At 36.2% G+C, this 16,681-nt stretch overlaps 1 protein-coding gene across 3 annotated transcripts; it reads right to left on the bottom strand.

Moving 5' to 3' along the window:
• Positions 1 to 492: 492 nt before the first annotated feature.
• On the bottom strand, positions 493 to 11,109 carry LOC125659426 (complement C1q-like protein 2). Of its 3 annotated transcripts, XM_056150500.1 has the most exons (4): positions 11,046 to 11,106; positions 9,226 to 9,362; positions 8,486 to 8,805; positions 493 to 653 (listed from the first exon to the last, which is right to left on the bottom strand). In XM_056150500.1, exons 2-4 carry the CDS (start codon positions 9,329 to 9,331, stop codon positions 600 to 602), a joined length of 480 nt encoding a protein of 159 aa, XP_056006475.1. In that variant the 5' UTR covers positions 9,332 to 9,362; positions 11,046 to 11,106; the 3' UTR covers positions 493 to 599. The 3 variants fall into 3 exon arrangements, with proteins under 3 accessions (XP_056006475.1, XP_048747053.2, XP_056006474.1); XM_048891096.2 differs by lacking the exon at positions 493 to 653 and having other exon boundaries at positions 8,339 to 8,805; positions 11,046 to 11,109; XM_056150499.1 differs by lacking the exons at positions 493 to 653; positions 11,046 to 11,106 and having other exon boundaries at positions 8,339 to 8,805; positions 9,226 to 9,841.
• Positions 11,110 to 16,681: the final 5,572 nt, after the last annotated feature.

Below are 16,681 nucleotides of genomic sequence, written 5' to 3'. Positions count from 1 at the left end.
GAGGACAGAGCTCAATCAAAGTATTCTTTACTTTAGACATTTTTGATCCGCCTATTCATTGAACACAGGAAACGCTATGCAACTGATGTAAACAGTGCATTGTGACGTCATATTCAGCGTCGGCGTTTAGCAAATAAACAAACATTAGAAACATTAGAAACGTTGTACAGTTAGCGTTTTAAATCGAGGAGTGACTATATATGACTAAGAAAATAAGATTTACATACTTTTATGGATTTTATGTAACATCTCAGAATAACGTGAACTTGGGTACACGAGATTCAAAATGGAGAAATACATGTCCACGCGATAGTATTCGAATCGACGCAATTGGCACCAAAATTTTCAAGTTCCATAGGTATGGTTTAATTTTTCATTAGTTTTCTACATTTTCCTTTTAAACATGTATATACGTGTTACCTATAGGGAGAGCTCCGCTCTCACGGCCCTTCGCCCTCTATAATGCAACTGGTTAAATAGAATAAAGCACAGTTTGTTACTCAATTGATTTATTTCATTAATCCCTCAAAATATTTCCCCATTTACTTTTACATACGTCTCAAGTCATATTTATCCAAGACCGGAAGGCGTCAGCATACTCATTCTGTGTGATAACCAAAAGGCACTGATGGACAGCACTTCCAAGGGCCGATCTAGAATTATAGCGTCTTCCAGATAGCATTTTCTTTACCATAGGAAAGATAAATCAAAGTACTGAAAGCAGTAATGGGAGTTGATTTTATGTAGGTTTGCACTAGATGCTTTTGGGATTAAATTTGTTTTTTTAAAGAGTATCTTCAAAATTCATATCTACATACATGTACATACAATCTAATTAAAATTTAGATCCGCTCACATACTCGCTTCACAAACATCTAACAACATCCCATAGAGGGTCACGTCAGAGGTAAAATTTGGAAAAGCCAATCAAATTTCCCGCTTCATATCGATAGGGTATCATCCCACAATTCCATGCATTGTTTGCGTAAGGAAGAGAAAAAATGGCGCCACCCACAATCGGAAATTGTTTATTGCGTGTTTTTGATTAAATTTTAAACTATGGCGACATGGGGGGGGGGGGGGGGGGGTCTTTCACCCCCAGGAAGATATCCTTCAACAATAAAGACATTTAAGTATCTGTTCATTTTTCAAAGCCTCGGGATCAAATATCTTTAAAACGGTTCCATTTCTACTCTGTCGCCATCTTTAATAAGCAACCAAATACAATATATAATGAGGATTTTCATTGGATGCCGATTACACTTCTGCCTTTGTAGCGATTGGTGAATTTTTTTAATGCAAATTTGACCTCTGACGTGGTTCTCTATGGGATGTTGTTAGATGTTTGTATAGTGAATATGTGAGCGGATCGCGAGAAAATCGATCAATTAATTTTTAAAAGCAATTTTGCTCTCTACTTTCTTAAAGCGGTAGTTTTTCCGGGAGAGTAAATAGACGACCGCATTACAAATGTTAGGCATAGCTACATATCAATTCACTCAGCGTGATACCAGTGCATATCAAACAAGAGGCCCACAGGCCTTAACAGACACCTGAGTACCATATCCCATACATAGACCTATCATGGAGTCTAATATATGCATTTAAGCATTCTGAAGTCTTCTAGTGTACAGCTTTATGATCTTAATAAATATGCATGCAATTCCCATTGAATTACAATAGAAGGAAAGATGGAGTTTGAAGCATTTAAATAAGCCTTTGCTCATTTGCACCCAACCCCCACGATGAGTGATATCCATAAGTTTGGTAGACAGCTAAAGCCACTCCCTGAATGTGTATTCATGCAAGGTGAAGATAATGAACAGTGATCAATCTCATAACTCTTATAAGCAATACAAAATAGATAGTTGGGCAAACACGGACCCCTGGACACAAAAGAGGTGGGATCAGGTGCCTAGGAGGAGTAAGCATCCCCTGTTGACCGGTCTACGACTACCCCCCCCCCATCAAATCAGTACCCCTGCCCCAGGGGTAATACAATTTCCAATTTAAGTAGATATCTTTATCATCTTCCTAAATATGTGGTCAGTTTCTATCAAATTTCTTTCCAATTTCAACAGCAGTGCTGATTTTTTAAACATATACATCTGATATAGCTTCTGACAGTGTTAAATATTTAGGTGTTTGTATAGATAAATTGCTCATGTGAAAAGGTAAATGCTAGACTTCATTTTTTGTACAGAAATGCATCTTGCCTAAATTTAGTCAAGAAAGACCTTGTGTTCTGTTTTAATACAATGCTATTTTGATTATGCATGTTCTTCTTGGCATTGTGGTATTGGAAAACAACTTAAACAAAAATTGCAAGTAACCCAAAACAAAGTTGTCAGATTTATTTTAAAGCTAGGCCCCAGACCTAGCATTTCTAGTGACATTCTAGATTCTTTGGGCATGTTAAGAGTGGATGACAGAGCTACTCAACTAAGACTGAACCATGTATTTAATATATTTCATGGTAAAGCCCCACATTAACCCTGTGACCAATTTGTTCTAAACAATGATGATACTAGAAGTGCTACAGCCAAAAATTTTATCATACCTAAGATAAAAGGCAAAGAATAATGCGATCAAGGATTGGAATAATTTACCTTTAAATACAAAAGAGTTGGCAACTAAGCAAAGTTTTTAGAAAAGCTCTAAAGTCCTTATTAGTCAGCAAGCAAGGGGTATAACCAGATAACATGCCAAATTTTGTTTAATGCTTATTTCTTAACACTTTAGTATTCTATTATAAAATATGTCTGAAGCTTGTCATTTTTCAACGCATTATGCAACTATTAATCAAAACCTGCCAAAATTCTAATTGTTAGTCATGTAATGTTTATTTTTTGTCTGTTGATCATATCTATTATATAACTATAAAGACCCCATTGGAAATAAGCTAATCTATAAGCTTTTATGGATTATCCTTAGGTTTTTATATCATCATATGCCATGTTATTCATACAGGTACTTACTCTTTAACTCTTATAAATGCATAGTGTTATAGATTATACCAGGTTTCAATTTGTTATTATAAACTTATAATCATGACATTCTGTGATATTTTATACCTGAATAAAATGAAATAACAACATTATGACCATGCGTTATGGCTAAGTTAGCCCCCCTCCCCCAAGTCTCAACTGACCTGACCATTAAGAGATTGTCAAAATTGCACAAAAATAATTGTCACAATACATAAGAGATTTTTGCAGCGGAAGTAGAGAAAAGGATTTCCTAAGATATAATACATTTTCACTACATAGCCATATTGGCCTTGACCTAAATCTAAACCCCTGACCCGGTCAGGGGTAATGCATTTCACAATTTAAGTACATGTACATTAAGGTTTCATGGACATCATAACCATGCATTCAGCGGATTTTCCACTATTATGAAAGTAAAGAAAATTATTTTTTCTGAGATTTTTTATGGTCATGTTGGCCCCACCCTAGGGTCTAAACATTTAACCCAGGAGTCATCATTTTTACAACTTAGGTAGAGGGCCTTATGGGCATCATAACTATACATTTAGTTTTTGTCATACGCATGTGGAGGAGAGAGGATCTTATAAGATTTAAACTGGCAACTCTCGGTACACCACCACCGAGAATAATGGGGCGGGACTTAATTAAATGTCACTGATAAGACTGAGCCATGCATTATTTTTAGAGAGTGTAGTGTTCTATTTTCACACACACAGAAATCCCCTAACACAGCTACAGTGAATAGGGCTATAACAGATAACGTGCAGATGTGTAACAATCCCAACACAAAAATGGTACTGGACAAAGGAGTATTTTGATGTAAGATATGATTAGTCTTCAATAGTCACTCATAAGTTTCTTATGTATGTTACTGGTTGTTGTAAATTTGTGAAATCCATGAGGAAAATATTTTTGTTTTGAAGTCGTGTGTTTTGGGTTTTCTGACAGGAATTCCAGTTTGACGTCTAGGGTTAGCAGCATCTTCTAGATATTTTGATTGAAGTTGAAGGTCGATCCACATTTTCATTCCAGTCTAAGAGTGACAAATTTATTCTGAGCTGATAGGTATTTTTTCCAAAGACAATTCTTTTGTCATGGTATTGCAAAAGAAAATTGTTAAAAGATTCAACATAGTGAGTGTCCGAACAAAATCGAAATTCCTTTGCTTTCTTTTAAACAGTTAGGCTCTTCAAAAATTTGATCAAAATTTGTTCAGCTTCCTTTTCAGTAATCAAATATTTGGAAGGCTCATATGGACTTAAATCTTCTCGAACTTGTCTGCATCTTGCATTTTCAAAACAAGAGGTGTGGTCTCCTTGATAGTGCTTGACTAAATTCAAAATGTTTTTTCTTAGTTTGGTGGTATTTCCTTGGCAATTCTTCATACACCAAAAAACATGGGTTTTTATTGACCCTGCTTTGTCAAACAACTCTGGATGCCAAGTTTTTCCCATTTCTAATTTTTTGCCTTTTGTAATTTTTTTGGCTTGTTTTGCTAAACTTTTTGTCATATGCCATGTATCCAAAGCATTTTCTGTAGGTTTCCGTTCTTCATTAACAAATTTTGATACGGAATTATTCCTGTCATGTGCGTGGTATTTGATAGGACAGTCTTGGTCATCAAAGTACTCGTAAACCTTTTTAACACCAATTAGCTCATGTCGCTGTGATGAGGGGTCATCCATTTTACTAATAGTTTGAATACTTAGTACTTTATGTGTTCTGTCTCCCAGGCATACAACATCAGAAAAACGAGCATTTTTCCTCCAACAGTGCCTAGCATCAGTCACAATACCATTGCCATCATGTATTTCTTCCTCTGTTTCTACTGTGGCTGCAGTGGCTGCTATTTCTTCCAAAAGTGCTTCCTCAATAGATTTTTTGGCCTCCGCATCTACAATATTGCTGTATTCCTCCTGGAGAGTTTTAAGATATTTTTCCCCAAGTTCACCAAAATTAGCTGCATCACAAAACTTTTGGTACTGGTTCGGAAGTATTCCACATGAAAAATAACCATGGCTGAGTCGAATATTTGCTAGAAATTTTCCATTGTTGAGATGTGGCGATGACACCCACGTTAATTCATGTGGAATATTCTCACTTGCGCATTTCAAAGTTCCTTGACAAACATGCTGCAACATATTATCAAATGTAAAGGTAATTGGTTCTCTGCATTTGTCATGATGAGATTGAACTAAGTCAATCAGGTTTTGAATGGAAGATTCTGCACATACACACAATTTTTCCTGTTGTGCACTGTCTTGGTTGATGTACTGATATGAAGATGGCTCAGGTCTGCCTTCATTCTGTTTATCTCCATTATTTTCACCTGGCATACATGATGAAATGAAATAATCCATGACTCTGTGAAGTAATTCAAATGATGACACTTTGTTATAATTTCCCTCCCCCATATATGATTTGATTGAGTCCATTTTGTTCTGTAAGGATATTTTGTCATCTTCATCTTTGAAATAATATTCTATTCTCCCTCGTTTGAGTTCAGTCCGTTGTTTCTTTTTTTGATTTCTTTCTCTCTGCTTTTCTGGATCGTCAGATGGATATTTTCTCCTCTGAGGTTGTATAGGTTGTCTTATTCTCTCCATGATTTTCACTAAAGTAATGTGTATTTGTGGGTTTATGTGTTACTAGCAAAACAATGAAAATGGTACATAAATTTGGGCTCATTTCCTCTACAAGTTATCTAAGTGCTGATTGATTAATAGTATCGCTGACATTTTAATTAGGACATTGAAATGAAACAGGACTGTGGAATGCTGTGTCAGCAACAGTGTCTGAGGGCTGCATAAAATTGATAGGTCACACTTTTCAGGACTTTCCCCCGCATTCTTCAAAAAGGAGAGAAAATAGCGACAGCAGAAATTAAACAGCAAGTTACTTTAGAGCTAACAGAGGAGCAACGGTCAGCTATTGAAGCACTGTTTGCTTTTAATAATTGGGAATTGATTGTTGTTTCTGAAAAAACAATTTCTGTCTCTATCACAAAATTGAGGACGTCTGAAACAGCAAGTTCAAGTAGTTCCAGAATGGAATGTGGTACCTGTATTGGACAGACGGGGGACAAGAGGACAGTGACAGTAGTGATGGACATAATGATGGTGGTGATGGAGACGGAGATAGTGAGCAGGAACTTGGAGAAGAACAGTGCAAATTTTGTCTGTGTAGCCCATGTATTACACAAAACAGACAGGCCTGGCTTGGACATGGCCAGAATGCCAGACCTGGAAATAATTCTAATTAGAAAGGAGAAATACAAAAAATTTTGGAAACTACTGGACACTAGAGGCACATGGCAGCATCCAATATACACCCGACGTAAACGCCATGCCTTATCAAGGCACAATGAACATGATGTGTGGACACTTCGTGAAATCATGCCATCCTGTGTCCTTGACCTTGTTCGGTCCCTTTATCCAAATCCAGAGGGAGTACCTTTTATGGGACACAAATGGAATTAATCGATATAATTAAAATATTTTTTTTAAATGATCATAAGTGCTCAATAATGCATTGCACTGCAGACTTTTGTGTAATGGATGATGTGTTATCATGACCAGCTGGACATCAAATCTTAATTAACAATTTCAATTTGTCTGGAAGTGATCTATTTTTAATTCATTAACTGGATTTAGGGTTTAAACTCGGTTCAAATTATAAAGTATCATTTTGCAATTCTGTTGTTGTAAATATACAATTATATATTTTAGAGTATTTTCTAAAAATATCATTGACATTAAAACATTAATTAAATGAAAGAAAACTAAGCTATCTTTGGGTTTTCAATTATATGAAATGCTATGCCAATACAAATGTGTATATTTGAATCAAGGGGATTTCCAATTTCTGTTTACCTTGTACAGATGAACTTTGACATGTCAATCAAATCTGAATTTGAATTCGCCTCAGATTTTTCACAGCAATAAATGCTGTTAATTGGGCATTTTATTGGCCAAAGGATGCATCAATTTATTCACAGTTGTTGTCTCCAACAGCTGGACAAAATTAGTCTGGATACATTAGCAATAAACTATGCAATTCACAGAAATGTCCCTCGGGATTCTATGACCGAATTCAAAATTCCCACTTCCATTGTGGGAGATCTCGCAGGTTCTCGCTATTTATATGAGAGTTGCCAGTTTAAGACATCTCACTATATAGCCATATCCCCCCCCCCCCCCCTAGAGCGTGAAACCCTGACACAGAGACTACGAATTTCACAATTTAGGCAGAGAGCTTCATGGACCATGCATTTAGTTTTTCTCACACATGTCTGAGAGTAGAGAAGATATTTTAAAGATTTAATGCATTTCCAATAGAGAGTCATATTGGCCCAACCCTAGGGCCTAAACTCCTACCCATAGGTCATGATTTTAACAATTTAGGTAGAAATCTTCATGGATATTATAACCATGCATTTAGTTTTTCTCACACATGTCTGAGAGTCGAGAAGATTTTCTAAGATTTAATATATATTTACTATATGGTCATAGCGACCCCACCCTAAAGACTGAACCTCTGACCAAAGGGCCATGACTTTCAAAAGGCAATACAGCTGAAATTTCAAGACCATACATGGTCCTGACAATATATACACTCATTAAATTTCATTCTCCTATTCATTAGGTCACCTGATTCACTCGGGTGACCTGTTGCAATCCATTTTTGTCCATTTTCGTGTGGGTGTGCGTAAACCTCTTTCTCCAGAACCACTGGGTCAATTCCAACCAAGTGTGCCACAACGCATCAATGGGTAAAGGGGATTTAAGTTTGTCTAAGTGAAGGTCAGTGTGTTCTTCCGGGGGGGGGGGGGATCAAGAAACGGCAAAAGTAGGTTTGAGTGATTTAAAAAAATTCTCAAGAACCATTGGATCAGAAAAAAATAAAACTTATGTGAAAGCTTCCTTAATGTGTTTAGGTTAGGGGTACGGTGGGACCACAATAATGACAGGTTGAATATGCAAATGAGATTATTATAACGACTGTAAAATTTGTTACATGCTGACTTTAAGCGAGACCGTTGTAATATCAACAGTTCTTATTTGTCAGTATCCTGCTTCGGTTTAAAATTGATCATACACAGAACATACCATATGCGGATGTTCATGAAAGATTGCTTCTTAAATATGGGAAGTTGACGATGGAGATTGTCAGTTCATGACATCTCAACACGAGTGAAAAATTCTCAAAGGGGCATAAAACAAACCATCGTTATTGTTCTGTTTAAAGATTTTATCGTTTCATTACGGAGGACGGAGATGAAAGACATGGGCTTCTCGAATACATTGATATCTATTCATACAGTGAATTTGTATTTTAAGACTGAACTCAGTAATATCTGGATTTTTATTTCATTCACTATATTTCTCCATGGACAGTGAAATTGCTTTTCAAAATTTTACTCTGTGTCCAGAAAAGAAGGTATACTTGTCTGAGTACAAGAAACCAGCGTTCACAAGAAAAGTTCTGATCCAGACCTTGTTCCCCGTCTTCAGTTCATAAAGTAAATGTCCTGATGTACTTGTGTGGCGACTTGTTTGAGCGTTAATGCATGTGGAGGCTTTCCTGGCACCATCCACCACTGCCTCCATATAAACCGTTGATCCATTAGTTGTGATGAAGGTCCATTCAAAAAAGTAGATACCGTTTGCAGGTGCGGTGAAAACACCCGTTTTGGGATCATATCCATTGCCTTTGTTCAACAGAACATCCTCAAACTTTAATATGGTGTTAACTGGAACGTTCCGGAGATGCGACTTTAGAGCAGCGTGAAAGGCAACCACAGCCCCCGAACAGCCTGCATAAGAGTAGGCAAGAAGTAATGGATAAACATGTAAGAATTCGATGTCAATGAAAACAAAAAACAATAGTGACATACACTACTCTCATTAAACTCTCCAGCAAACATTGATGTATGCTACAAACAATGAACTTAGTAGGGTGTCTTAATAGTAAAGCAGTATGAGGAAAAACAATATATAACAAATTCTCCCAACTAATTACAAAGGGATGAAATCGAACGGCTGCAGATTTACCAACTAGTCACAACATACTCGAGATTTGATTTTGATTTTGTCAAAATAAAAAACAAAACAGAAAACCCTGTTCATTACTTTTCTGCCAGCATACATCTTCAGACAGGGTGAATTCCTTGACGAAATCTTCTAAAGTTAAACGCAAACGTAAATTTCGCTTCTAAGCATATAATTATGTGTGCCTTTCTTTTGTGCACAACCCAATTTTTGACACACGCGCATGTAATTATCCAAGTCTTTGATGAATCCCAATGGAGACGTCGATTCTGCAAAGGAAGACGTCTGCATCACCACGAGAAGGGTGAAAGCAGCGGTAATTCTACAAATAACAATGGTTTGAAAGCATTAGACAACAATGAAGTTGTTAAAAGTGAATAAAACTCTTCGTTTTCTACCTTTCTGTGGGTACCAAAAATTTTGAACCTGTAACCTTGACCTAGTAGTTTGACCTAATTGTTCAAAACTTTAACCTTGCTAATAACTTTTGAACAGTAAGTGATAGAGCTTTGATATTTCAAATGAGTATTCCTTGTGATCAGACCGTTCTGTGGGTACTAACATTTTTGACCTTGTGACCTTGGAGTTTGACCTATTTTTTTTTTTTTTGAAAACTTAGACCTTGCTAATAACTTTTGAACAGTAAGTGCTAGAGCTTTGATATTTCACATGAGAATTCCTTGTGACAAGACCTTTCTATGGGTACCACTATTTTACCTGACAGGTGATCTTGACCTTGGAGTTTGACATTGGTCATAACTTCTAAATGGTATATATCAGAACTTTCATATTGCACATGAGCGTTTCTTGTGACAAGATCTTTCTACTGGTACAAAGATATTTGTCCTTGTGACATTGGCCATCTTTGGAATTGACTATTATCGGGGGCATGTGTTTCACAAACACATCTTGTTGGTAATGTGTAATCAATGCAAGAACTTTTTTAAAACACTGACAATCATTATATTTTACAATATTTACAAGAATGCGATTTTTACAGAAAATTTTGAACACTTTTATAATACAACTGTTTATATACACGACATGATCTTTTTACCTGTTTATTTATTTTTAACTTTTATGTCCGTCGGATGACTCGTTTCCCTGATTTTAGAAAAAGAATAGTCACTGGGGCCGTCAGGAAAACTCAAACACTCACAACCAAACATATTTCAGTTAGTTAACCGCCGTAAAATGACTGAAATATTGCCAAAACGGCGTAAAACCATAATCAATCAATCAATCTATCTATCTTGGATTAAAAGTGAGCGGCTTTTCGTTTTCTTTGAATTCCTTGACAACGGTTTATGTGGTTACCCAGGCAATAGTAAATCAGAGATTATTTGTAATGATTTCTTTAGTCCTTTGATTCATCGTTTTGAAATCATCTTTCAACCGCTGTATCATTAAGACCTCATATAAGTAATATACTGAAATCATTTTCTTTCTCAGGAACTATTACACAGATTTTTTTGTATTTGTTACAACTGATAAATTCAAACAAGAGGTTCATGGGCCGCATTGTTCAAACGAACAGTTGCATCCCCCTCATTTTAAGACATTAAATCTCAGTTAATATCGACTTTTTGTCGGTGGCCTGTCTGGGTTTAAAAATTGATCATACACAGGACATGATCTCGCGTATCGAATCAGTGGGAGACATGAACACCATATGCAGTCGACAATAATGGAATATTGCTACATAAATATAGGAAGTTGACAGTGGAGAAGCTAAAATTATCCCGTTTGTCATAAAGTTGAGTTGTTAATTAATTTGCAGCTCAGTAAAACATCCAAATAGGAAATCGATGTAAAAGTCTCTGTAGTGTATTTTCGTTCGACTTCATTGAGATTATACACTGTTCAGTATCGAATCGACATATGAATGAAAATAAAGATAAAACGTAAATTTTTCATTAATTAATTAGCAATTCAAATACAGATTTGATCTATCAATAAATGCTTCAAATTGTAAACAGTCATAATTAAGCAATGTGCTACTCACCTTTCCCATTGCACAGCCGAGGAATTTGCTTGAATCTACAAGGTTTTTTCTCCGTACTCATAATAGTGCAGTCGAAATGTACGTAAATATATAGATAAAAGCTTTATCATTAATTTCATTTTTAACACGCAAGCCTCTCGTTATGTTCTGTATATGATACTACAGGGTATCGGATTTCCGGTCCATATGTCTCCCTTATTCGACCAGTCCAACACACGTCATAACCAACTACATGTAATCCAGAGAGAGAAGAGAGAGAGAGAGAGAGAGAGAGAGAGAGAGAGAGAGAGAGAGAGAGAGAGTTTAAGGCATTACAATTGTCGTTCTTTCAATATTAACAATTGAAATAAAAGCATTAAACCAAACACATGGAAAGGTGAAGATAACGAACAGTGATCAATCTCATAACTCCTATAAAGGTGAAGATAACGAACAGTAATCAATCCCATAACTCCTATAAAGGTGAAGATAACGAACAGTGATCAATCCCATAACTCCTATAAAGGTGAAGATAACGAACAGTAATCAATCCCATAACTCCTATAAAGGTGAAAATAACGAACAGTAATCAATCCCATAACTCCTATAAAGGTGACGATAACGAACAGTGATCAATCCCATAGCTCCTATAAAGGTGAAGATAACGAACAATGATCAATCCCATAATTTCTATAAAGAATACAAAATGAAGAGTAGGACAAACACAGACCCTGGATATATCAGAGGTGGGATCAGCTGTAAAGGAGGAGTAAGCCTCTCCTGTGACCGGTCACAACCGCCGTGAGCCCTATATCTCGACCGGGTAAACGAGGTAATCCGTAATCAAAATCAGTGTGTTAAGAACGGCCCGAATTGGTATGAAACATGTCAGACAGCATTTTACATGTAAATGAATAAATATATTGATAAAACTTTATTCAACATATTGAATACATATTCGAATAACCCAAGCAATTTCGAGAGCTCATTCACAATAGAGTTCTTAGTGTTGGTGAGAGGAAGTCATTGGTGAGCGAACTACCCAGACTTTCGGAGAAAACCCCACATGATCATATACAAGCACTACTAATATCAAACCGAGATCGCAGAGATAAGATGCGTGTGCGCTACCATTGCGTTACTCAGACACCAGCTAGTGAGACAGTATTCTCTTTAGAGAAGTCGAGAGGCATTGCCTTCATCGACTTCTCTTCGCAAGCATTCGTATTTTGATTCTGGGAAACGTGTAAATCCCAGTTTTGCGTTAACTGGTCTTGGGAGCTGTCACAATAGGGGACCAGTTAAGAGAAAAGCAGGCTGACGTAATCAAAAGTGTGATTTAAACCCGGGACAGGGGCATGTTGAAAATGGATTAAAAGCAAGTAAGTTTTGATTTCCTCTTGACGGTTTTGTGCATTGCTGTTAAATGTTTGAAAACAACTTGTCTATTGCGTAAATCCAGGGCACATCTGAGTCGAAATGTCGATCGAAGCATAAACCGTCACCGACTCCGGCATTTACACATTTTCCAGAATCAAAACATGAATGCTTGCGAAGAGAAGTCGATGATGGCTATGCCTCTCGACTTCTCTAAAGAGAATAGTGAGACAGTAACTCCTACATGCACCCTGGTGTTTACCTGTAAACACGAAAAACGTTTATTCGTGGATTTTCACTAAGCCAATTTTGACCAAATTTGGCACTAATTATCCTTGGGTATGAGGTATCTAACTTCGTTCAAATACAGCAAGAGTCACATCAAGGGAGATACTGAGCTTGACATAAAGTATCCTTCAGTAAGAGGGAGTCAGATTTATTCAAATCAAGGTCCAGACTCATTACGAAGAGAAGATAATGAAAAGAACTGAAAATTGGAGTCTTTGAGAATCTTCTCCACACGTGAAATATCAATATTTTAAAAGAGGGCTTCTGTGTGTAGTGTAGATTTAATGTTTATCAAACCACGTGACCCCCGGACCAATAGTGGTACAACAGGAGTGATTCAGAGTCATATATAGGACTACTAGTATAAAGGGAAAATATTTCAATAATATTCTTCTCAAGAACTATTAACCAATTTCAACCAAACTTAGCGCTAAATCCCCTTGGGTAAAAGGGATTTCATCTTATTCAAATGAAGGATTGTGCCACTTTCAAAGGGTATATAATGGTAAAAAGTTTTAATAAATATGGACATGCTATATAAAGATTCAAGTTTGTTCTAAACACATTTACTAGCCCTCCCAAGGTCCCAAAAAGAGGCCACAATGGAAAGATGATAGTCATTTAATTGATTAATATCTTAATATGTTAATAGGTTGATGTTTCGGGTTTCTTCAATTCGTAAACTTGCTGTCTAGAAAATAACCACAATGGATATTTTTACAGACAATTAATTAACTCTGGATTAAGGATATTCTTACATACAGTACACGACACGAGTTTTATACACCCCACCGTGGAAAGACCACGGTGGAAAATCCACGGAGATACATCGTGTCCTCCGTGTTCCACGGTGTGTGTTATTTGCGAATACACACAGCTGCCAAGAGCTTTGTTCTGGCCACGGGCGCCTTGCGGGAGATGTGAAAATGTGCCGCAGTCCAAATAACCAAGATAAGGGTGGAATTTTAAGAAAAGAAAAAATGTCAATATTCCCCCCCCCCCCCCCCCCCCTGATACTTATATTGTTTTTCAGCATATTGAGCCGATTCCAACGATACCAAACACTTTATATTATGTTTTTAAGAAAACCTGGTTTTGACTTTTTTCTTTTAGTCTTCTTTCTTCATTAAAATATTCTTAAATTCTATGTTAAAATAATGCGTACTTGTAGGCAATTCCTGTTTTGAATGCGAATTAGTATATTCAGTAAATGAAAAACACACATGTACAACATGTGATAGGGATATTTAATAATTACTGATGTGCTCTCTCTCTCTCTCTCTCTCTCTCTCTCTCTGACAAATGCACTGTTTAACATAATTACCTCCATCATATTGTGTTGATATGCATCTTGACAAATATAACTTGATCCAATATAGAAATTAGAGCATTGTCGATGATTAACAAATTGGAATTAATTTATTACGTAATTAATAGAAGCAAAAATACAAACCATCGAATGATTTATTTTTAAAATCCCGAGTTAATAACATTCGACCGAGATTTATGTTCGAAGTACTTTGATAGAGGTTTTCATAAAAAAAAAAATGTTCATCGGGAGTGTCTGGATAATGCAATGATTTTTGTATAATAAGTATATACCATGCAAATTCCTAGGGTCTTTCTCACAGTATAACTAAATTACGGTTAGCTAGTTTGGGTTTTGACTTCTCATGAAAAGTGTGAAATATGTTGGGTCGGCGCGATATCAGATCTAGTCTAAGATCACGGGTATCTTACGCCGACCCAATATATTTCACACTTTCCGCAAGAAGCGAAGCACTTCTGTTGATTTCAAATACACGGATTAGCTGACCCCCATTGTTCTACTGAGGCGAAAACCCCTTCGAATTTGCATGGAATGTACAAGTTATACACAGGTCATTGCTATAGTCATACATCATAGTACCGCTAACCCGACAATTTTTTTTTTTTATTTTGAATAAGTTATTGAATGACGAAGTATGACCAAACTGCAGATTGAACTTTATAGAGCCCTGTGCTAACATTACTTATATTTTTCAATGTATCAGAAGGGGTATGTTGCCGGTTAAGTTGTGTAAATTTCTTGACAAGCAATAAAATAACAACAAAAATGGTGCTTAAATTGTCCGATTACGAAAACCTTTCAAGTTTTCAAAGTACACCCTCTCCGATTCTACGTGCTCGTAATCAATATTTAAGGATGTAAATCCTCGGTGTCAAATGCAACTAGTTCATGAAAAAAAAACTAATATAAACAGAAATGACTTAACGATTATTTCATATACGCTATCGATTATTAAAATCTTTAATTTAATCTTTAGATGCATTAGATAATGAAAGCAAGAGAGAGAGAGAGAGAGAGAGCATTGGTAATCATTACTTATAATATTCATGAATGTATGCAGATACAGGAAGTTTAATACGTTCAGTATAAATCTTGAAAGTACAATTTCTTTCTGATTAATTATCCATCCCCTTTCATTCTGATATTTTTTTTATTTCCCATTTAAATTTGTTTTCTTTACATGTTAATTTTTTCGGCTGGTCCGGGTTAGGACTAATGAATGAGTCGTCCCCCCCCCCCCCTTTTCTAAAACGATGTTACGTGCTTAGCTGTCTATCTCCCTCTCAGTCAAAAATAAAATAAATACATGCTATATATACTGCAACATCATTGGATTTACTGGATAATTCTTCGATTGCACCTTCATAATACATGTTAATGCAAGCGGACTATCTAGGCTTCTTTTTTTTTCCATCTTCGTTAGCCGAGATTATTCGTGCACGAATGCACAGTTGACTCAAAACCCATTGCTAGCGGAGATTAGATGAATTTTACCCCCGTATTATGTTATAACTGACCAAAACCTAGTACGTTTGTTTTACAACTTTCATTCAGAAGACGCGCAAGTTATTGAGTTACTGAATCAACGAGAAAACGTCTGTATTTTTATTTCAATCGTTGTCAACTCTTTACTTTGTGATATTTCAAGACTACATGTACTCAATTCAATTTATTGGATCCCATCACCATTATGCAATGCTATACAAAAATATAAAGACAAACAGCTGTTATATATACATTTAGTAAATAATACATGCGTGTAATAAAGTATTTATCAAGTTAGAAAAAAAACCTTAAAAAACCGTGTTATTATTAATGTGAAATATGGGCATTCTAATGAAATTTTCTTAATGAAAGTACGGAGTTTTCTAAAGGTTTGTTTAAAAGTAAAGATAGTTTTAATATTTATTTGTTTAAGTGATAAAAATTTGATTCTTTGCTCACATTGCTTCACAGTTGAGTACATAATGAAATTCATATCCAATGTAAACATGTACATGTATATAGCTGACCTTAATCACATATTCTTGATTACAATGAAAACTTTACGTAAAAATAAACTATTGCTTATGGTACACATTTCTTTCAACTGCTGTTTATCAAATTGAAATTACTGGCATGTGATTGTCGTTGCTCATGACCCTTCTTTTATTTGGTGAAATTGTGCTGCACGTGCCGTGAAACAATGTACCGACGAGTGGTAGGAATAACACAGGTGTTTATATACAGGATGTCGAGAATTTGGGCGTTTCATAAAAAGATGTGAACGTCTGCAGGGAAGTCTACATACGGATATGAACCGAAAACACCAACGTATCATTAAACAACAATTACAAGAATTGAATGATTTATAGCTAATTTCTAAATAAGTAATGGGGTGAGGGCATGTATGCTGGCCAAGCGAAAAGGTTTTTTGGGTGAATCATTTCGGAAATTATTTCTTTGTTTTATCACACGGAGGTACACGGTGGCATCGACGAAGGTACAGGTGACATCCACGGAGATGCGCGGTAGCATCCGCGGAGATCCTCCGTGGACTTCAATGTCTAGCTCGCGCGGAAAAATAGGACTTCAAAGGTGCCGACAATTTTAAAGGTCCCGACAATTTTAAAGGTCCACCGTGTTTGGGGCAAATTTGTTCCACCGCGTTGCGTGGAACACG

This window comes from Ostrea edulis, chromosome 9 (genome assembly GCF_947568905.1).
Source record: "Ostrea edulis chromosome 9, xbOstEdul1.1, whole genome shotgun sequence".
Classification (NCBI taxonomy): domain Eukaryota; kingdom Metazoa; phylum Mollusca; class Bivalvia; order Ostreida; family Ostreidae; genus Ostrea; species Ostrea edulis.
The sequence above is the reverse complement of the archived record's forward strand: the minus strand, read 5'-3'. Positions and strand labels throughout refer to the sequence as shown.

Excerpts from the sequence above, each read along its gene's own strand:
- LOC125659426 (XM_048891096.2), bottom strand. The coding sequence starts at position 9,331 with ATGCAGACGTCTTCCTTTGCAGAATCGACGTCTCCATTGGGATTCATC. Across the intron at positions 8,806-9,225 it reads GGGTTGTGCACAAAAGAAAG|GCTGTTCGGGGGCTGTGGTT; the intron begins GCACACATAATT and ends ACTCTTATGCAG.